Source organism: Zea mays, chromosome 6 (assembly GCF_902167145.1).
Source record: "Zea mays cultivar B73 chromosome 6, Zm-B73-REFERENCE-NAM-5.0, whole genome shotgun sequence".
In the NCBI taxonomy this organism is placed as follows: Eukaryota; Viridiplantae; Streptophyta; class Magnoliopsida; order Poales; family Poaceae; genus Zea; species Zea mays.
Window position 1 is genome coordinate 68,360,159 of NC_050101.1, and position 27,249 is coordinate 68,387,407.

The 27,249-nt window shown below is 49.2% G+C and overlaps 1 protein-coding gene across 1 annotated transcript in view; it reads left to right on the forward strand.

Moving 5' to 3' along the window:
- Positions 1-4,535: 4,535 nt before the first annotated feature.
- The window catches only part of LOC103629388 (uncharacterized), a 55,703-nt gene continuing 32,989 nt past the window's right edge, over positions 4,536-27,249 (forward strand). The window contains exons 1-8 of the mRNA XM_008650525.4: positions 4,536-5,071; positions 9,676-9,744; positions 9,848-9,949; positions 18,740-18,805; positions 19,460-19,603; positions 20,115-20,162; positions 20,777-20,883; positions 23,852-23,926. Coding sequence (XP_008648747.1) covers positions 4,676-5,071; positions 9,676-9,744; positions 9,848-9,949; positions 18,740-18,805; positions 19,460-19,603; positions 20,115-20,162; positions 20,777-20,883; positions 23,852-23,926 — 1,007 coding nt within the window. The 5' untranslated portion in view covers positions 4,536-4,675. The remainder of the gene's footprint in view (positions 5,072-9,675; positions 9,745-9,847; positions 9,950-18,739; positions 18,806-19,459; positions 19,604-20,114; positions 20,163-20,776; positions 20,884-23,851; positions 23,927-27,249) is intronic.

Sequence of the window (27,249 nt, forward strand, 5' to 3'; positions counted from 1 at the left end):
CCATCCGGGGGCTTGGAAGATGGAAAGACACGACGCATAAGGGAGAAAGAAGACATGGTTGCCTTCTGAAAGGAGTCTCCCTCCTTTTAAAGGCAACTCTCCCTACGTGCGCCCCCAGGCGCCGCAGGCTGAGTCTTCTCCAACACGCTCCAAGGCCCTCCCCTGCGACTCGGGGGCTGGGTCCCGCATGTCATGCAAACCAGCTCAGAGCAGAAGAAGCCAAACCGCCGCGCGTGGTGCGCACGACCGTCCAGCGGTTACAAGCGACCCCCCACTTTGGCCCAGACCAACGGGCGGAAGGGGCGGGCAGCCATGCGGGCGGCATGCAACCGCGCCAGGTGGACGCGCTTCTCCGACTTCTGACACGCCAGCTTGGAAGCCCAGGCCCACGCGTCAAGCAACCGGCGCGCCAGTTGCTACATGCAAGCAACCGCACCGCCACTTGTGCCACCGTGACGCCTCTTCGGTTGCGGAGCCTATGCCGCGACTTGAGGCGACCCAACAGCGCCAGCCTGGCGCGTCGGTCAAAGCAACCGAAAGTGGGCCGGCAGTAATGGCGATGGTAGGCGGGCGGGCGCAGCAGTCACGTCGTCAGCCAGGCTCACGTCCCATCCTGGGACAGCAAGAGAGCCTCCTCTCACGGCGCGAAGACGGTGCACCCGTGACCCGTTCCTCGAACGGCTCGCGCACGCGTAACGGCCACCCCGCCAACCACTCGCCCCGCCGCATTAACTCCGCGGCGGGACACGTGGCGCCTCTGGCGGGAGAAGCGCGCGACGCTTCGCCTTCACCGTAATAACCGCGTCAAAAAGAGGTACGCCACGTCGTTCGATTTCGTATCCTTTTCCTTTTTCCTCTTTCTCTATCTCTTGCAACAGGGACCGGGAAAGGGGGATACCCCGTAAAGGATCCTTCTCTGCGAAGGAACCGGGCTCCGAGCCCCCCTACTGATCAGGGGTTCGAAGACTGGCCCTCCGAAGGGTTCAACAGTCGCCTCAGATCGAGTGGGCCCGACACCCACTACTGGTCAGGGGTTCGAAGGCCAGCCCCCCGAAGGGTTCCATGGCCGCCTCAGGCTACTCGGGCTCCGCGCCCATTACTGATCAGGGGGTTCGAAGGCTGGCCCCCGAAGGGTTCACAGTCGCCTCAGACACCGAGCGAGGGATGACCAGGGGTACGTTCGATACATAACCGAGGCTCGGGCTGCGCTCCCGAGGTACCCTAGGACATTTCCGAGACCAGCGGGAACGATCTTGTAACGGAATCCCATCGGAGGGAGGCATCGAGCCCTCGGACCCCGTCGCCAGGGGACTGGGTCCGGCAAATCACCCGCAGGTACTTTTGGGCGTGCCTCTGGGCCCCTAGCCGACCCCCAACGAACGGGGCACGGACGTCCACTCGGATTACCCGCTTGCAGCTCACCGGAGACACCATGTTCGGTGCCCATCGAGGGTAACATGGCGCACTCCCCCCCTCCTCCTTGCGGAAAGGCGACGTAGGGGCGTATGTAAAAAGTCGAGTCTGTCCCTGATCGTCCTCTCGCCCTGTGCAGAGGCTCGGGGGCTGCTCTCGCAAAAAACCGGCTCCGGCCAAACCGTTGACAGCGTCAACATACCAGCCCGAGAGCTTGGGCCCTGACCGTGCACCCGGGCTACGGCCAGTTCGCATGAGGGAACGACCAGACCAGCCGAAGCGTTACGCGAGGTATTAAGACCTCGAAGGAGTGTAACCACTCCTTCGAGGCCTCGGGGGCTACACCCGGCGGGTGCGCTCGCGCGCACCCACCGGAACAAAATGCAACCGAGAAAGGCTGGTCCCCTTGCAAAAAAGTGCGACGAAAGCCTCCAAGCGAGTGCTAACACTCCCTTCGAGGCTCGGGGGCTACTGTCGGGGACCATAATTAGGGGTACCCTCAAGACGCCTAATTCTCAGCTGGTAACCCCCATCAGCATAAAGCTACAAAGGCCTGATGGGTACGATTAAGTCAGGGATCAGTCCACACGAGTGACTCGATCACGCTTCACCCGAGCCTAGCCTTGGCCAAGGGCAGCCGACCTCGAGAGACTTCCGTCTCGCCCGAGGCCCCCCTTTTTACGGCGGACACATCACCGGCTCGCCCGAGGCCTTGGCTTCGCTCAGAAGCAACCTTGGCTAAATCGCCACACCGACTGACCAAATTGCAGGAGCATTTAACGCAAAGGTGGCCTGACACCTTTATCCTGACACGCGCCCCCCGGCAGAGCCGAAGTGACTGCCGTCACTCCACTGCTCCTCTGACCAGTCTGACAGAAGGACAGCGCCGCCTGCGCCACTCCGACTGCAGTGCCACTCGACAGAGTGAGTCTGACAGGCAGTCAGGCCTTGCCAAAGGCGCCACAGCGAACTCCGCTCCGCCCGACCCCAGGGCTCGGACTCGGGCTAAGACCCGGAAGACGGCGAACTCCGCTCCGCCCGACCCCAGGGCTCGGACTCGGGCTAAGACCCGGAAGACGGCGAACTCCGCTCCGCCCGACCCCAGGGCTCGGACTCGGGCTAAGACCCGGAAGACGGCGAACCCCGCTCCGCCCGACCCCAGGGCTCGGACTCGGGCTAAGACCCGGAAGACGGCGAACCCCGCTCCGCCCGACCCCAGGGCTCGGACTCGGGCTAAGACCCGGAAGACGGCGAACTCCGCTCCGCCCGACCCCAGGGCTCGGACTCGGGCTAAGACCCGGAAGACGACGAAACTCCGCCTCGCCCGACCCCAGGGCTCGGACTCGGGCTAAGACCCGGAAGACGACGAAACTCCGCTTCGCCCGACCCCAGGGCTCGGACTCCGCCCTGGCCTCGGCCGAACGACTTCCGCCTCGCCCGACCCCATGGCTCGGGCTCGGCCTCGGCAACATAGGACAGACTCAACCTCGGCTTCGGAGGAGCCCCCACGTCACCCTGCCTAGGGCACAGACCCGCCACGTCAACAGGAAGCGCCATCATCATTCTACCCCGAATCGACTCGGGTCACGGAGAACAAGACCGGCGTCCCATCCGGCCAGCTCCGCCGGATGGGCAATAATGGCGCTCCACAAACTCTATGACGATGGCGGCCCCCAGCTCTCTTACGGAAGCAGGACGACGTCAGCAGGGACTCGACCGCTCCAACAGCTGTCCCTCCGCCAAGCTCCGACGCACCTCCGACAGCCACGACATCACGCCAGCAAGGTGCCAAGATCTCTCCGGCTGCCACATTGGCATGTACCTAGGGCGCTAGCTCTCTCTCCGCTAGACACGTAGCACTCTGCTACACCCCCCATTGTACACCTGGATCCTCTCCTTACGACTATAAAAGGGAGGACCGGGGCCTTCTTAAAAAAGGTTGGCCGCGCGGGACCGAGGACGGGACAGGCGCTCTCTTGGGGCCGCTCGCTTCCCTCACCCGCGTGGACGCTTGTAACCCCCCTACTGCAAGCGCACCTGACCTGGGCGCGGGACGAACACGAAGGCCGCGGGACTTCCACCTCTCTCACGCTCGACTCCGGCCACCTCGCCTCTCCCCCCTTCGCGCTCGCCCACGCGCTCGACCCATCTGGGCTGGGGCACGCAGCACACTCACTCGTCGGCTTAGGGACCCCCCTGTCTCGAAACGCCGACACCAGTATAAAGCAAAGCTCTTCCATGACTTGATCTATCAAATGAAGCAGCCAAAAATCGTGCTGCTGATTTTTGTTTCCGACAAGATTGTTCTGACAAGAGCTAAGGTTAGCAGCCGTTTCTTGAGTCCATTATCATTAGAGTACATCTTAGTTTTTTTTTCTGATCGTGTTAGAGTATATCCAACCTTTTCTCTTTCCAGGTGAGAGATGAGACGTTGCTTTTGAAATTATCTATCAGGACCTCATAAATTCATAAAAGTCCAGCAATGTTAAGTACATGGTAATTGCTAATGGGCATAAATAATTAGGGTACGATGTTCAAGTATGTGCCGAGTTGTTGTTGTCCCCCTTTTATCGTTTTGTTTCTTGATTTCGACAAAACCATTACCTGGGACGCTCACGAGACTTATATAATATACTATCCTTCTATAGAATCAATGTGTAGATTAATATTCGCTACATATTTATCATTGTTTATTTTTTATCAATGACAAAGCACATGTACAATCTTATATATCTTTTAAGATATGTAAACGTCCACTTTTGGTGATGCTAATAAAAGTATAGAATAATATATAATATTATTGCATATCAATGTATTTTATCACTATTTAAACTGCACACAAATTTCATATCATTAGTGTTAATTTGTGAGACATGGGGTTGATGATATATATGTTGTTCGTTTTCATGTAATAATTGTGCACTAATATTTATCGAATAATTTATATGCCGTCGCACCGCACGGTCACGCACCTAGTGATTACACAACCTGATAGTTAAAAAAACAATAACCAAATAAAGATTTTATTTTAACTAAGATAAAATTTATTAAATAATAATACTTTTACGGTTACGAGTATATTTTATCCACGGTTATGCGACATGCTGTTAACCATGTACCCAATAGGTCGAGGATATTTTCCATTAACATATTTCCCATACCCGTCAGTTGAGGTTTTGGGTACCCATCGCACACCCCTGCTCACGAAACCGTAGGCATCGCCGCCTCCCCATACCTACGAAACTAGCATCCCGCGGCGGCGATGGCCACCGGCGACAACGACAAGCCCCCGTCGCTTGACGCAGACGTCGACATGGCCGACCTAGCTTCCCTCGACGCCACGGCCGCTACATCCGCCGCCGCGGGCGGCGCGCCTTCCACCCGCTTCCGTCCCAAGGCCAAGGGGAAGCCCAGGCCGAAGGCTGAGCCTCCCAGACCCGTACCAGTTGCCGTACCCAAGCCGGAGCCGGAGCCAGAGCCAGAGGCGGTTCCGATGCCGGAGCCCGATGCCAACCCCGCGCCGCCACCGGAGGACACGATGGAGGTCGACGGGGCGGTGGACGCTCCTGGACATGGGGAGGGGGCGGTGGAGGAGGACTTCGTGTTGCGCGAGATCGATGTGTACTTCAACCCCAAGCCCTTCGAAGACGACACCCAGGTAATGTACCCGCGGACCCCCTCATCTGTGCGACTGCAACATTCAGAGAGCGCCGCATGTTCTATTGATGCGCCTTGTCTCCTATCTTTGCTTTGCTTAATCTCGGTTGTGCATGTTATTGAATTTGGCTAAGCATTAGATTGGTTTCTGAAATTTCTCAAGACAAATTGATTAACTCACGGACGGGAACTCGGGTAGATGGATTATCGGTCCGGTCCAGCGTTCGCAGACCGCCGCCAAAGTGTCCGATACTCCGAACAACTAAGTTGTTTTTATCTGTCTCCGTTCGTGCCGATTATAATACTACTGCTATTACAACCGGGTCTGGGCCTACACTGCCCACTGAAGCCCGGCGTATTTCGTGTTGGGCCGTGGTGGACGTTGGCGTCTGGGTCGAGTTGCTGCCGAAGTCGTCGCTCGGTCGCTCGTTTCCTGCTCTTCCCTTGTCACTAGTGGCCGATCAGGACGGCTGACATGTTCATTGAGTACCCTTCAGATTGGAGCGTGTCAGACTAAGTGGATTGAATTGGATTGGTCTATTCGGTTTTGGGCAAGGCCCCGTTTGGTCTGAGGGACTAAAGATTAGTCTCTCCATTTTAGTTTCATTTAGTCCCTGAATTACTAAACGGTGGGACTAAAATAGGCACTAAACTGCTTTAGTATCTAGTCCAGGGGTGACTAAAAGGGACTAAACCATATTAATTTCACCTTTTGCCCCTCGTTTATTTCAGTTACACTAATGATGGGAGAATGCAATGGGTATTTTGGTCTTCTTATGATTTATTTAATGCGTTCTGAAAACTTTTAGTTCCTAGAACCAAATAGGGTAGGAACTAAACTTTAGTCCTCTAACTAAACTTTGTCCCTGGACTAAAGCAACCAAACATGCCCTTAATTTAGTTTTTAAGTACTATGGTGGCGGATTGTTGGAAATATGGGCCTGTTTGGTTTCTAGAGATTAATTTGTAGTCCCTAAATTGCCAAACACAGAAACTAAAGAATCTCTTTTAGTCTCTGTGTTTGGCAATTTACGGACTAAATGGACTAAAATAGGGGGACTAAAAATTAGTCCCTAGAAACCAAACAAGCCCTTAATGTGACCGTCAAACATGATGCTGGATATGTCTGAAGTGATACAGCGCATCCGTGCATTTAGTATTGCCGTATCTTTGTTTGACTGAACTAGAGTGTGTTTCTACTTTAGGAGTTTTTTTAGATGTTGGGTTTAATCAGATTTTGTTTAATTAGCTGTTTGGACCTTTACAATTCATGATTATGAAATGTGACGCGCAGGGATAATTTTGTTCTCTTCTAGTTCTTTCTAGATTTTAGTTGATGCTATTGGGTGAACGTTACAAGTGCATATGCCCCTCAAGTTGGTCTCAGTGAGAGCGAGAAGAGGAAATTCTGGGAAGACTTAGATGGCATGGTCAGAGCCGTACCCACCAATGAGAAGCTTTTCATAGGAGGAGATCTCAATGGTCATGTAGGTTCAACAAATATAGGTTATGAGCTGGCTCATGGAGGTTTCGGGTATGGTAGTAGCAATCAAGGAGAGGATATTTTGGTCTTTGCTTTAGCCTACAACTTAGTGATAGCCAACACTTTCTTCAAAAAGAGAGATTCTCATTTGGTGACTTTCAGCAGTGGTCATCGTTCGAGCCAGATCGACTTCGTGCTCACAAGGAGAGAAGATAAACAAGCTTGTTTGGATTGTAAGGTGATACCTGGAGAGAGTGTTGTGCCCCAACATAATCTTGTGGTGGCTGACTTCCGTTTTCGGATCAGTACCCATAGGGTTAAACAAGCCAAAATTGCGAGGACGAAGTGGTGGAAACTCAAAGGGGAGACATCCAAAGTTTTTAGGGAAAGAGTTTTTGTGGAGGGCGCTTGGTCCGAAGAAGAAGATGCAAACAACATGTAGGTGAAGATGGCAACTTGTATTAGGAAGGTGGCGTTAGAGGTGTTTGGAGTGACCAAAGGGAGCAGCAGTGAATCTAAGTATACTTGGTGGTGGACCGAGGATGTTCAAAAGGCAATAAAGGAGAAGAAAGAATGTTACAGGAGCTTGTTCCATGACAGAAGCGCGATCAACATAGAGAGGTATAAGGTGGCAAAGAAGACTGCAAAGCGAGCTGTGAGTGAGGCAAAAGGTCGAGCCTATGATGATCTTTACCGAAGACTAAGTACAAAGGAAGGGGAGAAAGATGTCTATAAGATAGCTAGGATTCGAGAAAGGAAGACGAGGGACCTCAACCAAGTTAAATGCATTAAGAATGAGATGGATCAACTCTTGGTGAAACTGAAAGGACAATACATCAAACAGAGGTGGCAGAGGTATTTTGACAATCTTTTCAATGGTGAGAATGAGACTATGGACATCCAATTGGATGACTCCTTTGATGATTTAAATAGATGCTTTGTACGCAGAATCCAAGAATCAGAGGTCAAAGAAGCTTTAAAGAGGATGAAAGGGGACAAGGCGATGGGCCCAGATGGTATCCTAATAGAGGTGTGGAAATGCCTTGGTGATATTGCTATCGTTTGGCTAACCAAGTTGTTCAACCATATTTTTTTGATCAAACAGGATGCCCGATGAGTGGAGGAGTACGTTAGTACCAATCTTCAAGAACAAGGGAGATATTCAAAGTTGTACCAACTATCTAGGGATTAAGCTCATGAGGCACACTATGAAGCTATTGGAGAGAGTTATTGAGCTTCGCTTGAGAGGAATGACACATATCACCATGAACCAATTTGGATTTATGCATGGAAGGTCAACCATGGAAGCAATTTTCTTAATAAGGCAGGTTATGGAGCGATATAAGGAGCAGAAGGACTTGCACATGGTTTTTATCGACTTGAAAAAGGCGTATGATAAAATACCTAGGAATCTCATGTGGTGGGCATTGGATAAGCATAAAGTCCCAACAAAGTATGTTACGCTCATCAAGGACATATGACAAGGTTGTGATTAGTGTCGAAAACTGACGGTGATACAAATGTTTTCCCGATTAACATAGGACTACATCAAGGTTCAACTTTAAGCCCTTATCTATTTGCCTTAGTGATAGATGAGGTCACAAGGGATATACAAGGAGATATCCCTTGGTGTATGCTTTCCGCTGACGATGTAGTTCTAGTAGATGAAAGCCGGGAAGGAGTAAATAGAAAGCTAGAGTTATGGCGTCAGTCTCTAGAGTCAAAAGGATTCAGAATTAGCAGGACCAAAATAGAGTATATGAGATGTGACTTCGGTACTACAATTAGTGAGAATGGATATGTAAGTTTGGGAGGCCAGGTAGTACCAAAGAAGGACACCTTCCGTTGTTTGGGATTGATGCTACAGAGAGATGGTGATATTGATAAAGATGTTAGCCATAGAATCAAAGCGGGTTGGATGAAATGACGTCAATCATCGGGAGTTCTATACGACAAGAGAGTGCCATAGAAGTTGAAAGGCAAGTTCTACAGGACAGTGATTAGGCTTGCTATGTTATATAGGGTTGAATGTTGGCCTACTAAGAGACGACATATTCAACAACTAAGTGTGACAGAGATGCGTATGTTGCGTTGAATATGTGGGCGCACAAGATTGGACCGAGTGAGAAACGATGACATACGTGATCGTCTAGGAGTAGCGCCAATTGAAGAAAAGCTTATTCAACACTGGTTGAGATGGTTTGGGCATGTCCAACGGAGACCCCCAGAGACACCAGTGCATAGAGGCATCATAAGACGGGACAATAATGTGAAGAGAGGTAGAGGTCGACCAAACTTGACATGGGAGGAGGCAATCAAAAGGGACTTGAAGGAATGGAATATCCTAATGGAGTTGTGTTTAGATAGAAGTGTTTGGAAAGAAGCTATCCACGTGCCCGAACCGTGATTAGGCATTTTTTCCTTTTAGTGCTCTCAAAAGCTTTTTCCTCCCCTTTCTCTCTCTTTCCCCTTTTGGTGACATCTTGTTGGGTTTCAACTCTAGCCTATCCCAACTTGCTTGGGACCAAAAGGCTATGTTGATGTTGTTGATGTATTGGGTGAACGTAAAGTAGTTCTGCTGTTTATAAGCTATAGAAGCACAATTATGTGATTTTGCAGGAAGGTATATTTTGTTTTGCTTTTTTGTCGTTCTATGCTAGGCATTGTACATTCTTGTAATTAAGTTCAATGTTTTCTTTCTTGTTCTTGTTTTTGGTCGACCATGCTGTTTGTAGATTATTACATTTTATTCAGCTATTGAATTATCTTTGCATACCCATTTAGTATTTATTCAGAATCAATGGCATTGCACAAACATGTTACAAGAGGGCTTTTAAGTGTTAATTAATCTATTCCTGCTGTTTCTTCTAGATTTTGGTAAAGTAAGAATGTACTCTCACTAAACTGCTGCATATAGAAAGTTAGCTGAACAAGTAGGGCCAGTTTTAAAAGTTAATAACTGACCATGGCAGGTTGGTTTGTTTTTCTGCCCCAAACATTTAGCGTAGCATGTGTTTGCTTCTTCATGTTTGAATTGAACTTAAGTCCTATAGTATATATTGTTTTCCTAAATCCTATCAACATTTGACTGGAAATTGTTTTTTTTGTTATCTATACTACAGCTGTACATTATGCAGTACCCCCTGAGGCCATGTTGGCGCCCATATGAGTTACATGAGATATGTGAAGAGGTGCATACCCAATTAACTGCATGTGTTTTTTTGCTGCTGCAAACCTCTATTATTGAACATATATTTATCTTAATAAATTGATAAAGGATTATGAATATATCAGGTTCGTGTGAAGCCATTGAGTTCAGAAGTTGAAGTTGATTTGAGTATCAATACACAGAGTGAAAATTATGACCAAGAGGCACCTTTGAGGCTGACAAAACAGGTGACTCTTTTTTGATCTTGAAAAATCACATGATGGGCTTTAAATGTACTTATGACCTTCAAGGTGGAATTTAAATATCTGTGGCACCCTCAGGCAGAGTTGAAGAATCATGTTTGCTTACTGGTTGAATTTGATTAGTGTCAATGACATTATCCTATTTTTATGTTCAATGCTTGGGCGCTATCATGATTGATGTTTTCTACTTTTCTTGATGAACCTTAGATTTCTCCTTGGTTGTGTCTTGATTGATTATCATTTCACTAGTTCACTTGTGCACCTTGGTTTTGGTCTTTATGACCTTATGAAAACTTGATGTTTTTACCATTTCGTATGTACCCTTTGCTTTGTGCTCGGTGCAATTTTTTTCTTGAACGCGCTGCGCATCATTAAATTAAGAGAAGAAAAGAGTCCAAAGTAGACCAAAGTACAATGCTCAAAAGGCAGAACAACAGACCCACCAACCTCCTGCTGTGCACAGTGCCCCAGCTTCCTTCTGCGCATGGAAAACAACAGTAAACGAAAGGAGACAAACAACACAAGTGCCAACAGGCTCCACACACACACATACACGGATACACCTGCACTACTCCCTAGACCTAAGAATGGCAATACCTAGGCCTAAGCCCTCAAGATGCTTGGCACCGGCTAGACCCCAACATTGTAACTCATCCAAGAAAACTCTTTTAATTCTGCTTATGGAAGGTCTGACACCATTGAAAACCGCCTTATTACGATGAAGCCGTAAACACCAAGTCCCCATTATGATGACATTGTTAAAGCCTCTTCTTTTGGATTTGTGCACTTGCTTACACACCTCTCTCCACCACTCAGCAAAGGATATCTCATTAGAAGTAGGAGAAAGATTATGAAACCCCAACGGCGATAGAATGAAATGCCAAAAATGCCTAGCAAAAATGCACTGGCAAAGGAGATGTTGGATATTCTCCGGCTCCTGATCACATAAAAGATAGACCTCAGGATGATCCAACCCTCTCTTCTGCAGTCTATTAGCTGCCCAACACCTATTCCTTATTGCCAACCATAGAAAAAATTTGCATTTGGGTGGAGCCCAATACTTATGTAACCTCTTCCATGGTTCAAAGGTAATCGAACCCATGAAAAAAAGCCTTGTAGCAAGATTTGGAAGAGAACTGCCCAGAGGAAGTATGAATCCACACATGTCTATCAACCTCTTGAGTAAGCACCACTCCTCTTAAAGCATCCCATAACTCTAGGTATTGATGTAGCCCATGATGGAATAAGTCTTGAGCATCTAGAGGACAGCCTGCTTTTGCCTGTCCTCTGTAGTCCTTTAGCATCTAGAGAACAGCTTGACTGTCCTCTGTAGTCTCTTTAGCATCTAGAGGACAGCAGTCGTTTTTTGACTGTCCTCTGTAGTCGCTTTAGCATCTAGAGGACAACAGTCGCTTTTGACTGTCCTCTGTAGTCTCTTTAGCATCTAGAGGACAATCCTGTTGTGTAGTTTGTGTGAGAAGGTGTGGTAGTGCAGCCCCTAGGGCTATAAATATGTGTCCCCAACCCCTCTAAGGGTATGACATTATGTAGTATTTGAGGAAATAAACAGAAAATTGCCCCAACTCATAGTGTCATCCTCTTGATGAGAGTTAGAGTCCCTCTACTTACAATTGGTATCGGAGCCAAACTATCCTGCAGCCTAAACATCTCGTGCTCATCTCCTTCCCGCGCCTCTCCCCACACTCAGTCGGCAGCAAGAGCTCCAACTGTTCCTTCCTCCCCTGCTCAGACGAGCAGCCTTTCGTCTGAGACATCCTCTTCCACACGCAGCGACCCCTCACTAGCCCACCATGTCCCTACGCTCGGCCACTTCGAGTGCGCGGCGCCAGCAGGAGGTCGAGGTCGCCGCGGCACAAGAACGCGAGCGAGCAACAGCAGCGGTTGCAGCGACAGCGGCAAGGGCAGCACGATTGGCGGTGGCGGAACTGGCAGCGGCGAGAGCGGAAGTAGAAGCAGCGGAGGCGGCGGATGCTGCACGTGCGGCGGCAACAGAGCTCGAGGTTCTGCGCGGCAGTAGAGCTGGCAGCTCTGCTTCTGTCGACGACAAGACCGACGAAGAGCTCAGGCTGGCGAGGGAAACAGCGCGAGAGCAGGCATCACAGTGGGCAGTCGCGCATCCCCATGAGTGCGCGCGTGGCGGCAGCCCGGATAGGCGTCGACGCGCTGACGGCGCTCCAGGCGGGGGCGCACGCGGCGGCAGCCCAGATGGGCGTAGACACGCCGGCGGTGCTCCCGGCGGCGGCGACCGAGTCGACGGAGATCGCGGCCTCTACAGGCGGCGCGGTTCTCCCTCCCCGGATCGGTACCATGGTCGCCGCATGGCCCAGGCCATTGTCAGGGACATCGGTCCCGGTGGTGGGTGGCCTACCCTCACCAAGACCAACTACGTCGAGTGGGCCGCAGTGATGAGGGTACGGCTCCAGGTTCGCCACATGTGGGAAGCAGTTCGTTACGACGACGTCGACTACCACGAGGATCGGCGGGCGCTGGATGCCCTCATTGCTGCAGTCCCGCCCGAGATGCAGTTTTCGCTTTCCCAGAAGCGGACTGCCAAGGAGGCCTGGGACGCCATCGCTGCGACCCGCATCGGCAGCGACCGTGCCCGCAAGACCACACTGCAGGCACTTCGCAAGGAGTGGGAGAACCTGGCCTTCAAGCCAGGTGAGGATGTTAATGACTTTGCTCTCCGCCTCAACACTCTGTTGCAGAAGATGGTGCAGTTCGGCGACGACACCTACGATGAGGAGAGAGCTGTTGAGAAGCTCTTCCGTTGCATCCCCGAGAAGTACAGGCAGATTGCTCGCTCGATCGAGTCTTTGCTAGACCTCTCCACGATGACGATCGAAGAGGCGATTGGTCGCCTCAAGGTGGTCGACGGCGACGAACCACAGGCTCTCTCTGGGCCTATCACTATCGGCGGGAAGCTACATCTCACTCGGGAGCAGTGGGAGGCCTGCCAGGGTGACAAGAAGAAGGGGGAGTCCTCGACACGAGGCCGCAAACGCGGCAAGCCGCACAAGGCGCGTGGAGGCGCCCAGGCCGGGGCGCGAGGACATGCTGAGGGTGGTGCACGTGGAGGTGCCCAAGGCGGCGCTGTCGGCAACAAGAAGCCGACACGAGACGACGACTGCCACAACTGCGGCAAGCTTGGCCACTGGGCCAGGGAGTGTCGGCAGCCACGACGTGGCCAGGCCAACGTCGCACAGGCGGAGGCGGAGGAGGAGGCCCTGCTCCTGGCACATGCAAGCATCGAGCCATCTCCAGCGGCACCGGCCGCAGCGGCACTCCTCCACCTTGATGAGTCGAAAGCACGCACTTTCCTCGGCGACGGCTCCAACAAGGACATGATCGAAGGATGGTGCCTCGACACCGGCGCCACTCATCACATGACTGGTCGACGGGAGTTCTTCACCGAGCTTGACTCTAGCGTCCGCGGCTCCGTCAAGTTTGGGGACGCCTCCGGCGTAGAGATCAAGGGCGCCGGCTCAGTCGTCTTCACCGCCGCATCTGGTGAGCACAGGCTGCTCACTGGAGTCTACTACATCCCCGCGTTGAGGAACTCTATCATCAGCTTGGGACAGCTGGATGAGAACGGTTCGCGCGTGGAGGTCGAGCACGGAGTCATGAGGATCTGGGACCCCTCTCGTCGCCTTCTTGCCAAGGTACGCAGGAGTCCAAATCGGCTATACATCCTCAATGTGAAGGTGGCACAACCTTGCTGCCTTGCTGCTCGTCGAGACGACGGGGCATGGCAGTGGCACGAGCGCTTCGGGCACCTTAACTTCGAGGCACTGAAGCGGCTCAGTGCCAAGGAGATGGTACGAGGCCTGCCGTGCCTTGACCATGTGGAGCAATTCTGCGATGTCTGCGTGTTGACAAAGCAGAGACGGCTCCCCTTTCCCCAGCAGTCGAGCTTTCGAGCCAAGGAGAGGCTCGAGCTCGTGCATGGGGACTTGTGTGGCCCGGTGACACCAGCCACACCAGGAGGACGACGCTACTTCTTGCTGCTCGTCGACGATCTCTCCCGTTATATGTGGGTGATGATCCTTGGCAGCAAGGGAGAGGCTGCGAACGCCATCAGGCGTGTGCAGGTCGCTGCGGAGGCGGAGTGCGGCTGCAAGCTGCGCGTGCTGCGCACCGACAACGGCGACGAATTCACGGCGGCTGAGTTTGCGTCGTACTGCGCGGATGAGGGTGTTCAGCGCCACTACTCCGCGCCGTACAGCCCGCAGCAGAACAGCGTCGTCGAGCGGCGCAACCAGACGGTTGTGGGGATGGCTCGGGCTCTCCTCAAGCAGAGAGGAATGCCAGCAGTCTTCTGGGGAGAGGCGGTGGTGACAGCGGTTTACATCCTCAACCGCTCGCCCACCAAGGCTCTCAACGGGATGACACCGTACGAGGATTGGCATGGGCGCAAGCCGGCGGTCTCTCACCTACGGGTCTTCGGCTGCCTCGCGTTCACCAAGGAGCTTGGCCACATCAGCAAGCTCGACGATAGGAGCACCCCGAGGGTGTTCATTGGCTACGCAGAGGGCTCGAAGGCCTACCGCATCCTTGACCCAGGAACACAGCGTGTGCGCACGACGCGCGACGTAGTGTTCGACGAAGGGCGAGGATGGACGTGGGACAAGGCGGTGGACGACGACACGACTCCGACGTACGACGACTTCACCGTCGAGTACGTCCACTTTGAGGGAGCTGGGGTAGTAGGCAACTCTTCTCCGAGCAGGTCTACCCCAGCCCCCAAGTCTCCACCGACTCCAGCGCCACGCTCTCCAGCTCCTGCTACAACGAGCTCTTCACCACCACGCACTCCAGCCACGACTCCGGCTACAGCAAGCTCTTCGCCACCACGTACTCCAGCACCGACGGTACCCTCTCCGGGAACGTCCTCTCCGACACCAGCTCGTGTCGAGCACGACCCAATGGAGCTCGTGACCCCGCTCTCCCGTGACGAGGAGCGCATCGACGCGTGCTACGACGACGAGCCGTTGCGGTATCGAAGGGTAGAGGGCCTTCTCATCGACCCGTCGGTGCCGGGCCCTGCGTCCCGCATTCTGGCAGGAGAGTTGCATCTTGCATGCGACGATGGTGAGCCTCGGTCTTTCGCGGAGGCCGAGAAACATGCGGCTTGGCGTGCCGCGATGCAGTCGGAGATGGACGCGGTTGAGACGAACCGCACTTGGGAGCTCGCTGACCTCCCTCATGGTCATCGCGCGATCACCCTTAAGTGGGTGTTCAAACTGAAGAGGGATGAAGCCGGCGCCATCGTCAAGCACAAGGCTCGCTTGGTGGCACGCGGTTTCCTACAGCAGGAGGGGATCGACTTCGACGATGCTTTCGCCCCCGTGGCACGGATGGAATCCGTGCGACTCCTTGCGCTGTCAGCCCAGCAGGGATGGCACGTTCATCACATGGATGTCAAGTCGGCGTTTCTTAACGGCGACTTAAAGGAAGAAGTCTACGTACACCAGCAACCAGGTTTTGCGATCCCTGGCAAGGAAGGCAAGGTGTTGCGCCTGCGCAAGGCCCTCTACGGCTTGCGACAGGCACCGAGGGCGTGGAATGCCAAGCTGGATTCCACGCTCAAGAGGATGGGATTCATGCCAAGCCCGCACGAGGCGGCCATCTATCGGCGGGGCAATGGAGAAAATGCCCTGCTGGTGGGTGTCTACGTCGACGATTTGGTGATCATCGGCGCCAAGGATGCAGAGGTGGCAGCGTTCAAGGAAGAGATGAAGGCCACCTTCCAAATGAGTGACCTGGGGCATCTCTCTTTCTACCTGGGGATTGAGGTGCACCAGGGAGACTCCGAGATCACACTTCGCCAGACCGCCTACGCCAAGCGCATTGTTGAGCTGGCTGGGCTCACCGACTGCAACCCAGCTCTCACTCCGATGGAGGAGAGGCTGAAGCTGAGTCGCGACAGCACGACGGAGGAGGTGGATGCTACACAGTACCGGCGTCTTGTGGGGAGCCTTCACTACCTCGTCCACACACGGCCTGACTTGGCATACTCCGTCGGCTACGTTAGTCGGTTCTTGCAGCGACCGACGACGGAGCATGAGCAGGGTGTGAAGAGGATCATCCTCTATGTTGCGGGGACTCTCGACCACGGTCTCTACTACCCGAGGTGCCCTGGGGAGGCACTCCTTGTCGGGTACAGCGACAGCGACCACGCCGGTGACATCGACACTAGCAAGAGCACAAGCAGGATCCTCTTCTTCCTCGGCAAGTGCCTCATTAGCTGGCAGTCGGTGAAGCAGCAGGTGGTGGCCATGTCCAGCTGCGAGGCTGAGTACATAGCGGCGTCCACTGCTTTGACTCAGGCGCTCTGGCTGGCTCGACTGCTCGGTGATCTCCTCGGGAGAGACACTGGAGCGGTGGAACTCCGGGTGGACAGCCAGTCCGCTCTGGCATTGGCCAAGAACCCCGTATTCCATGAACGGAGCAAGCACATCCGACTGAGATACCACTTCATCCGAGACTGCTTGGCAGAAGGGAGCATCAAGGCGCGCTACATCAACACCAAGGATCAGCTTGCAGACCTGCTCACCAAGCCCCTTGGGAAGATCAAGTTTGTTGAGCTTTGCTCCAGGTCTGGGATGGCCCAACTTTCTCACAAGACGACGCCCAAGACTTAGGGGGAGAATGATGAAATAAGTCTTGAGCATCTAGAGGACAACAATCGCTTTTGACTGTCCTCTGTAGTCCTTGAGCATCTAGAGGACAACAGTCGCTTTTGACTGTCCTCTGTAGTCCTTTAGCATCTAGAGGACAGCTTGACTGTCCTCTGTAGTCTCTTTAGCATCTAGAGGACAGCAGTCGCTTTTGACTGTCCTCTGTAGTCTCTTTAGCATCTATAGGACAATCCTGTTGTGTAGTGTGTGAGAAGGTGTGGTAGTGCAGCCTCTAGGGCTATAAATACGGGTCTCCAACCCTTAGATGGGTATGGCATTGTGTAGTGTTTGAGAAAATAAACAGAAAATTGCCCCAACTCATAGTGTCATCCTCTTGATGAGAGTTAGAGTCCCTCTACTTACAATGGAGACCAAGAGCCTGGAAGCGCTCGTTAAGGCCTCTGACAATGTTGAGGACTAAAGTCCGATCAGAAACAGGTTCGCCGAGATCACGCAGATCTTCGACGAGTTTTTTGTAGCGGCGACAGTATTCGGCGACCGGGAGATCGCCTTGGGAGAAGGAGCGGAATTCTTGGTCGGCATAGAGAGCACGTGTGGTGCGGTTTCCTAGGAACTGGGACTCTATAGATAGCAGAGGGTGCGGGTAGAGGTGCCGCGCTGAGAGATGATGTCAGCGAGGGCATCGGTAAGGGTGCCAAGAAGCCAAGTGCGGACGACGGCATTCATGCGAATCCAATCAGGTGACTCGAAACAGAATCGGAGAGGACGTGGCATTCCAGAGAAAATTTGGTGAGGGTGAGAAAGAAAGATTCGGACCAGCGGGCGTAAAAAGTGGAGTTGGTGTCAAGGAGTAGAGGGACAAGAGCCCGGATGTTGGTTACTGCAACAACCTGGGCGTGGAGATTTAGCAGCGCGGCTGCCTCATGGTGGAGAAGAGCAGCATGCCGAGTTGCAGGTGGGATGTCGTCGTCAACGTGAGTGCCAGACGAACGAGTGTCCTCCTCCGGCTGGGGAGGAGCAGCAGTAGCGCGCTCCCTGGTGGCGCGCTCTTGGGTAGCGCAAACGCGGGCTTCAGCTGCGTCGCGTTCCTGCTGGGCAAGCGCGGCCTCGTGGTCGGCATCAGCCGCGCGCGCAAGGGCAGCCTGACGGGCGGACAGAGCTCGTCGCTCGTCCTCTTCCTTGGCGGCGCGAAGATCGGCGCCTGAGGAAGTGTCGGCGATGTTGGGGTGCTGAAGCACGTCGGAGCCGGAGACAGCGTCGAGGGGCGACGCAGGGAGGCCGGACATGGCAGCGCCGAGTGGTGGGCGCGCGCTGAGGCGGAAGCGAAAAAAAGGGGAAAGGATCGGTCGGTAGACCTAGGTCTGTGATACCATGTGAGTGAGCAGGATTGAGGAAGAACTATTGTATATTGAATGAGGGCAGACTGTGTACATATATATTGGAGAGGAGGAAGAGAGGTAAAAGGAAACCCCTATGTCTATGGAAGCTAATAATATACAGGATCAATCAGATCCAGACTCCTCTCCCTAATTTCCTCTATCTATAATAGTAGTGGCCGACCGGCACAGGGTTGCCAGGCTCAGGCCCTTCCATATGTAGCAGATTCTCTAACATTTTCTATCGGCAAGCTTGGTTCAACATTCTCATAACAGTCGGCCTCCAGAACCTTTCTCCCCAACATGACACTTCTTCCTTTGATGAATGGTGGGAAGGAACAAACAAGGCTCTTGTTGGACCAATGCAAAAGGACTCAATTTTCTCGCAAATGCAATAGGGCTTCAAAAGATGTGTAGGGATACGACCTTGAGTGGTTCCCAACCCTAGCCAGGTTGTGTGTGTGGTGTGGTCCTTTTTTGGGGGTTTCATACCCTTGTGTTGTACTATCTTCTCTTCCCTAAATGAAATGTCATGCAATTTTCTTGCGCGTTCGAGAAAAAAATCATTATAAACTGTAGTTCTACTAGTTAAGTTAAAATAAGGTTCTTCTTTAACACTTGTGATGGTATCTTAATTGGGTAATAATAGTTCTGTTCCCATGCAAATAATTTTCTTGCTAATGTTGTTCATGTCTCATTGATATTGTTTTTTGTCCTTATTTTGTGTTGTTAAAAAGACACTATCGTCATCCAAGGCAGTTGATGTTACTAATTACGCGGTTGGAGTTCTTAATGGCAACTTGGTAAGTAATGACAGCTTATGTGTTCTTTTGTTTTTGCTGGCTACTGTAGCCTAGGGAATTGTGGCATTGCACATTTAGGATATATGTGGCAGAAATAGTGACGTAAATTATAAATGTCCTAAATGTTTGATACTGCTTATTTTGGCTCTATTAGTATATTTCAGGGACAATCTAGCTTCTTGCCTGCGTATTAAGGTGCTGCCTTCCTATCCAATATGAAAAAAAGTAATAAGCCCCTGGGTTATGTAACTTATGATTGCTTTTAAGTTCTTACACATTTTATATTGTGCCCATAGCCCCATACCCATGTTGAAATATAATTATGCCCATACACATGCTAAAATATTTTGTTGTTGGGATATGGCCAGTACTTGTTTGTTACTTCTGGTTGACTCTATTCCCCTAAACACTCCCTTTCCCTCAAGGTACCCCCACAGTTCTAGCGATACTGGGTTTGTGGCCTAACTAGCTTGTCATTTATGTCTAGCAATTGTAACCCAAAAGTTGAATCCATTTTGATTATTAGTTTGCCATTAGAGAGAACTTGCTGGCCGGTAGCCTAGTAGCCTACTAGGAAACATTGGTTAATTACTAGCATTAGATGTTTATTTTGTATCATGTTCTTGGGGTTCAATTTCTTGCCTTATTTTACAGGTCCATTTGAATCATATTGATGCAGTGGTGCAAATGCGACCATCAATGTCACATATTATTTCTGGCCGAGCACATACTAGGCAGGCTTCACAACCCCGGGAAATGAATGGGGGAGCTAGTACCTCGATGGATTCATCTCATAAGGTGCTGCAACACTCCGTCATATTTAGTACTAGTTGTTGCTCTTGAGGTTTACTGACTTAAGTTACGAAATCCACTGGTTAGATGTTTTCTTCTGCATTGTAGCCCTTATTCAGCATTGTCTAATACCTGGGTTGATTATTTATTTAAAACATCTGGAGTCTAATTGCCTGTAATTATGAGCCGGATCTTATGTTTGCATGGCATAAGGGTTACTCATAACTTGTTTTTTTTTTTCTGCAACGGAGAATAAACTAATACAGCAGCAGAATATGGTCGTTATTCCCTGGTTTCACTAATATTTTTTAAAAATAATACCAATTTCCCTTGCTAATGAGTAATGACAGCATTATGTTTTTAATGTTGATCTGTCCATTATTTTGCTTGAGTGGCTGCTATACTTTCTGTTGTGATTATTTTGAGTTACTTATAAAAGGAGTATCACTATTAGTAGGTTGAATGTAGTTTCTTGTGCTATGGGGTCTACTCATGACATCATGCCTTGTGCTTACAGGGAAATGAGCGCCCTGAAGATTCCAAGGACCGAGCAGAAGATTCTGAGGTTTGAAATAATGTTATAGTTTTCATTTCCTATATTTCTTAGAAATTTGTTGTGCTAGTGTGTGAGATAAGCTGCTTCCTGATCTTGTTTTTTTTTGTCTGCAAATTAGAAGTTGACACTAGGCCAACTCTCTAGTCATTCCTAGCCACTGTAGCAGAGTGGCTGATCTCAGCCATGTATGGTTGCTATGTATGCAACAGTTGTAGTTGGTAGAGCATATAGTTGTATATACTCTCAATTGCAAACAGAAGCCAGTTCAGTTCCTACATTTGTTCAGTGTGTTTGTGCTTGTGTCTCTCCCCCATCTTGTACCTTCAGCCCAGCCGAAGTGTGTGTGAGTGTGAGGTGCTCTCACTTGTGCAGCGATGCTGGAGACCAACATAATTTAGCTAGTTTTCAGGATCAGTTTTTGGTACTGTTATGTTCTATTTTATCATATCTGCTGATTGTTTTGTCTTGTAAATTTGTGACATTAATTATGTCAGTCAAGTTTGCTTTTAGTGATTATTGCTTTATAACTTGACAAAAGTTTTATAGTATTTTCGGGTGCTTATTATGTACCTTTATTCCACTTAAACTTTAAAGTGGTTCTTGACATGCTTCCGTTGTTGCAGCCATGGATTTCTCTCATCTACCAACCAGCAGGAAGCAATACTGCAACTAAGTACCATGATAAGATGATAGCAAATGAGGGTGTGCCTATTGATTTCACAATGAGCTCGTGAGTCTTCAGCGTTTTTTTATCATTACCATTTGTCTTCTAAAAAAGTGGTTCTGTAGTTGTACTGCAGTCGTCTTTGCCGACCTTTCCCTTTTATAAATGGATGTATGTGCACACTAGAGCACATAGTACTCCACTCCTAAGAGTTTTCTTACATTGTCATGGCCAAAATGCGTCTTTTTACCATGAAAAGTATCATATATAAACATAGGAAGCCTCACTAAATATATTAGTAAGATGAAGTGATTCTCTAGGATAAACTCTATGCACACAGTGATTCTATGCGTGGATTGAATCAGGAGAAGCTACTTTTTTAGGTCTCAAGCCCCTAGTTCATTTCACCGAACCACTTCACAAAATTGGCATATAATCACTTCACTAGGTGGATACCCGTGCGTTGCTACGGAGTGATCATGTTATGACAAGATATATTGAAATTTAAAAAATATAATTTCCATTTTATGTTTTTGTTATCATCTTTTAAAGTTCTTCTTTTTGTTTCCTTGTAACAAACCTATTTGGTGGACCTACATGTGCTTGTACTCAGATGCAATACATGATATCATGTATTATAAATTTCTGCTTGTTATTTTTCTACCTTAGCACAAGGTGGTTGCTGATCATTGCCCAATTTTGGTTACTTTAGGTTACAAAAGCAGATTAATTGAGTGGGTCGATAAACATTGCATTTTAATGTACATGGTGGATTTGTTCGATGTGTAAGACTTATGTAAAAATTCTTAACTTTAAAATATGATAACAAAAACATAAAATGAAAATTAGAATTTTTTAAATTTCAATATATCTTATCATAACATGTTCACTCCGTAGCAACGCACAGACGTTCACCTAGTAAATAGATGAAAGCTCCTTAGTACAACAAGAAAGAACAATAGTGCTATTGGTTAGAAGGGGCAGGTTTTGTTGGCTGTGTGTTGGCCAGAGTTCGATCCCTATAAGGGTCCCTTTTTTGGCCATTTTATCGGTCGGTAGAAGAACCATGGGAATGGAAAAGGGAGGGAATGGGAATGGCAGTGGGCGCGAGAGAGAGGACGGGGAATGGGAAAGGAAGGGAATGGGAACGGCAGCCAGCGCCTGAGAGAGGACGGGGAATGGGAATGAAAAGGGGAGAACAGAGAATGTGAATGGCTGAACAGGGAATAGCAGAACCAGGAATGGCAGGCTACTCTTGCAGCCTTAATAAGTAGTAGAGATTGTAAAAAATGTTTGGTAGGACTCCTATATTCAGCGTGGAAGCTCTGCCAAACGGGCCTTAACACAGGAATTGCTCATTGGAGCAATGTTTTCAAGTCGTCTAGTCGAACCTAGTCGTATAGGGACCGACCGGTCGATTAGTCGCGATTAGTCGTTGACCAGGTCGACTAATCGACCCTAGTCGAGCTGGTCGTCCATTTAGTCATCCACATGTTTCTGGACACATATATGTAGTATATAGTAATAGGATATAGTATATATAATTTACATTTTACAACACATAATATAGCAACAACAAGCATCAAGATTACAAGATGGTGACTCTTTGGCTCTGTGTTGTTTAGTGTCAAACCTAGAAAGCCCACAAAGGCACAAAGCAATGGCCCAGTTAAACCCAACTGAAAAGGCCCATCTAGAACTACAGACCTAAACTAGTCGTCCTCTCCCTAATCGGACGACTAGTCGTGACTAGTCGGATGACCAAAATTCTAGTCGGACTAGTCGCCTCGGTGACCCTAGTCGTTGCCAGTCCACCGATTAGTCCGACTAATCGTGATCGGACGACTTGAAAACACTTCACTGGAGTGCTCCATTAAAGGCAAAAGATAAGCATGCAATGTTGAGATTTATAGTTTTCGGTTTCCGCAGTTATGACCAAGAGCAAGAAACCATAGATCACATTTTGGTGGGGTGTGTTTTTGCTAGGAGTTTTTGGTTTCAGCTGCTGGGACAGGTCAACTTATCTGCCTTTACTCCTGTGGTGGGAGAAACTAAAATGATGGAGTGGTGGAGCAGAAGCAGTGAGCAGTTACAGGGGATTGCTAAAAAGGGGCTCAATTCTTTGATTACCCTTGGGCTTTGGACTCTCTGGAACCACAAAAATGGATGTGTTTTTGGTAGAGCTACACCTAGCATGGAGGGTGCTATCAGAAGAGCTGAAGAAGAAATTATTATTTGGAATTTTGCGGGGGCCAAACATCTTGCCCTTATTACAGCTCCCATTTCAGGTGTCATGTAGGGATCTAGGAGTGAGTTCAGTAGTTAACCTCATATGGGAAGGCTGTTGGTTAAGTTTAGATTGTGGGGGCAGGATGGCCTTGTTTGCTTTCTTTCTTCTCCTTTTTCTTTCTCTTTTTCTTTTTATTTCTTTTTTCTGTTGTGTTTGTATTTGGTCTAATTTTTAGACCCTTCTTCTTAATACAATGATACGCAGCTCTCCTGCGTGTTCGAAAAAAAATGGATGAGGAGCATTGAATACACATCTGTCAACATTAATAATATTAAAGTAACATACTATAAAACAGTGTGTGTAATGATCTTTTTATCTAAAATAGGCTTGGAGTATGCTAGGTTTTGATAAGCAACAAGAGTTGAAAGTATAAAATATCCGGATTAACAAAAAGTAGCAATATTAATTATAGTCAGACACTGTCCTACCTCATGGTTCGGTCACATGGATTGTTAAGTTTCATGTGCTCCAGATAATTATAAGTATTCCAACCCTTCAAGCCTCCCTTTACTATGTCCACCCAAACAATATGCTTTGCAATGAAAAAGATAATAATGCAACAACTTACTACCATAATTGCAATATCTACAATTTTATATGACCGCATGAGTATTCAACTTGATTTTGTCAGCATCTTATTTCTCCTTTTTTGCTGTGTTATCGTCAATGTCAGGGGTGATTTGAAGTTTTTTGAACATTCTTTCTACCTACCTCGTTAAAAACTGATCCTGTCTTTTTGTTCAGCTCTTGTTATTTGACGTCCTTGTGTCCTGGGGCCTCTACTAGCAGAAAGCGTATCAACAAATTCCAAGCAATAAGGTGCAGTGTGCATCATTTTTCTATTCTCCTTTGGCTTTGGTGATGATAATATTTATCTTCTGGAGTGTTTCTTTCCTTTTCATCTATGATTTGTTGAAAAGGCTACCATTTTCTGTGCTATTTTTCATTAGTTGATTTATCAACCAATTGATTCGTCATCGTAAGGAAAGGTATGGTAGGGAAGACTGTAGATTGATTAGAGAACATGGGTAAATGTACATATATAGGATAGGATAAGTCCTATGGTTGCTTTATAGAATCATCGCCACTGTCGGATATCATTGCCTAACAAGATGAGGACCAATCTACTGAAGTACCCTAACAGGCTCAATGCCCATGCACCTTAAACATACATGGGCCTATGAAGCTGTCTACCCCCCTCCCCCCAACACACAGTCATAGCGTCGAATCCACGATGTATTCCTAGAAGACGTTTGATGGAAGCCCTTTGGTGAAGATGTTAGCATACCGTGTGGACATTGAAACACGCAGAACCTTAAATGCACCAAGGGCGACATGCTTCTAAACAAAATGAAGAACATTCAATATATTTGTGTTACCAGCAGGGCGCCACAAGCTGCTGAACCTGAAGGCGCGGGAGCCAAACTGGACAATGTGGGCCGTTCAAAGGAGAAAGAGGAGCCAGCTGAGCCAAGGAGAGGTACACGTGAGCGTAAGTTGAACCAGAGGCTGTTGGGCCCGGAGTGGGTGAACTCCATGTAACGTGTGCGTGGCCTATGGGGGATGAGATGCCGGCGTGTTGCCTTGCTGCATAAAGGAGTGAGTGCATAAGAGATGGGGTTATGAAAAATGTAACAGAATTATATTCCTCTAGCTACTCTCTGATCAACGTGTTCTTCACGTTGCCGCCTGTCCCCTGTTCCCTTCTATCTCTACCGATTTCTGGAATTCCGCTGTCGTTGTTGGAGATCTCACATCTGGTATCAGAGGTACCGATTCTGGGCATCGTTCGCTATGGATCCTGATCATACCTATTTCACTCGGTTGCAACGTCGTCAAGGTGCAATGGATCCGAATACCAAGTTGATTCTAGAAGAGATGGAGAAAAAGTTTGCTGCCATGGATCTGAAGTAGGAGCGCAAGTTATCTGAAATTGCCGCTGGAAAGGAGTCTCGTCTGTGCGAGTTGGAATCAGCAGGGGCCGAGTTGGTGGCCTGGCGCCCCAAGGTCGGCGCCGCCATGGACGACGTCAAGCTCGAACTGCGTAAGTTCAACAAACTTTGGGATCGGACTTCTAGGGAGGGTTCCGTCGAACCGGGTTTGCTGCAGAAACCAGGAGGGATTGGTTTGCTGGGCCATCAGGAGGAGTTCAAGTTCAAGGAACACGGCTTCGGCTCTGTGCTCACTTACCTGCCAGATCCAACCAAGGGTTCGCCCCGTTTGGCCTTCTCCCAGGTACCACAGCACACCCGTTCGCCTACAGATTATATGGATATGGGGCATCAACGACCGAGGGGTGCTGATTCTGGGCTGCGATCGCTCGGCAAATTGCCTAAGCTACCGTTTCCGGCGTTTGAAGGTGAGAACCCTCGTTTGTGGATCTCTCGATGTCAATCATACTTTGATATGTATTCTGTGGATCCGGATGAGTGGGTGAGGGTGGCGTCCATGCATATGACTCCCCCTGTGGCTTGTTGGTTTCAAGCAGTACAACATCGTTATGTAGAAGTTCCTTGGTCATTTTTCTGTAAACTGCTGTTGGACAGGTTTGGTAAAAATCAGCATCAGATGCTTTTGCGTCACCTGTTTCGCATCCGGCAAACGGGGTCTGTAGCTGATTATATTGATCGGTTTTGTACATTGATGGATCAGTTAGCTGCTTATGAATCTGTGCATGATCCGTTGTATTTCACAACGCGATTTGTGGATGGATTGTGTGATGAGGTCCGTGCTGTGGTGATGATGCAACGACCTGGTGATTTGGACACAGCGTGTACGCTGGCCCTGTTGCAGGAAGAGGTAACAGATTCTGTTCGTCACCAGGATTACCGCAAGTTCAGTACACCTCCTTGGTACAAGACAAAACCGAAGGGGCCTCATCCATTACCTTCACCGTTAGCTGTGGATCGACCCAGTTTGGGCAAAGAGAATCAGTGTCCTGTCCAACCATCTAAATCAGTTGAAGATCACATGAAAGCATTAAGAGCTTATCGGCGTGCTAAGGGTAATGTCCAGAAATCTAATGTATATCCAGAAATCTAATGTATATCCAGAAATCTAATGTATATCCCATTCGTTGCGACGAGAGTGACATTGCAGTTGTGCAAGGTTTGCTGCCGTGTGGAATTTCGTCCTTCCCCTATAAATATCTTGGACTTCCATTAATGCTGCGAAAGATAACCAAGGATCAGGTGCAGCCAATTATCGACAAATTTGCAAATCAGCTTCCTGGATGGAAGGCAGACTTGATGACAAGGGCTGGGAGAACAATTCAAGTGCGGTTTGTGCTTACTGGGATGCTCATCTACTTAGCAATGGCAATTGATCTCCCAACTTATATCACAAAAGCAATCGATAAAATCCGAAGAGGCTTTCTTTGGAGAGGTCGCAAAGAGATAAATGGGGGGCATTGCCTTGTTTCTTGGAGCAAAGTTTGTCGGCCTCTTGATTTGGGTGGTCTTGGTATTTCAAGCATTAAGGAGCTGAGTTGGGCGCTGCGGATGCGTTGGTTATGGCTGCAAAAAACGGACCCTAACCGACCTTGGTCATCCTGGACTATCCGAGTTCCGGACAAGGTCCAGGCCTTCTTCAGTATGGTGATGCAAACGGAAGTTGGGAATGGTGCTAATACTCTTTTTTGGAAGGATCGATGGATTCAAGGACAGAGGGTGGCAGATATTGCGCCAAGACTTCTTCAAGTTGTTCCGAAAAGAAAAATCAATACAAGGACAGTGCAAGAAGCTATTACTGGAAGAGCATGGATGTCGGATATTCGAGGGGCCCTATCTGTGGGGGCAATTATTGATTATCTTCACCTTTGGAACTTATTGTTAACTGCTGAATTAAGGCCGAATGTTGAAGATAAGCACATTTTTAGGCTGGCTGCCAATGGAAAATATTCAGCGAAATCTGCCTACGAGGGGTTATTCATTGGCTCGATTCCTTTTGAACCGTACGAGAGGATATGGAAAACCTGGGCGCCTCCTAAATGTCGGTTTTTTATGTGGTTAGTTGCTCAAAAAAGGTGTTGGACAGCTGATCGTCTTGCAAAAAGAGGATTGGATCACCCTGATAGTTGCCCTCTTTGTGAACAAGAAAGTGAAACAATAGACCATCTTCTGGTCTCTTGTGTTTTCTCAAGG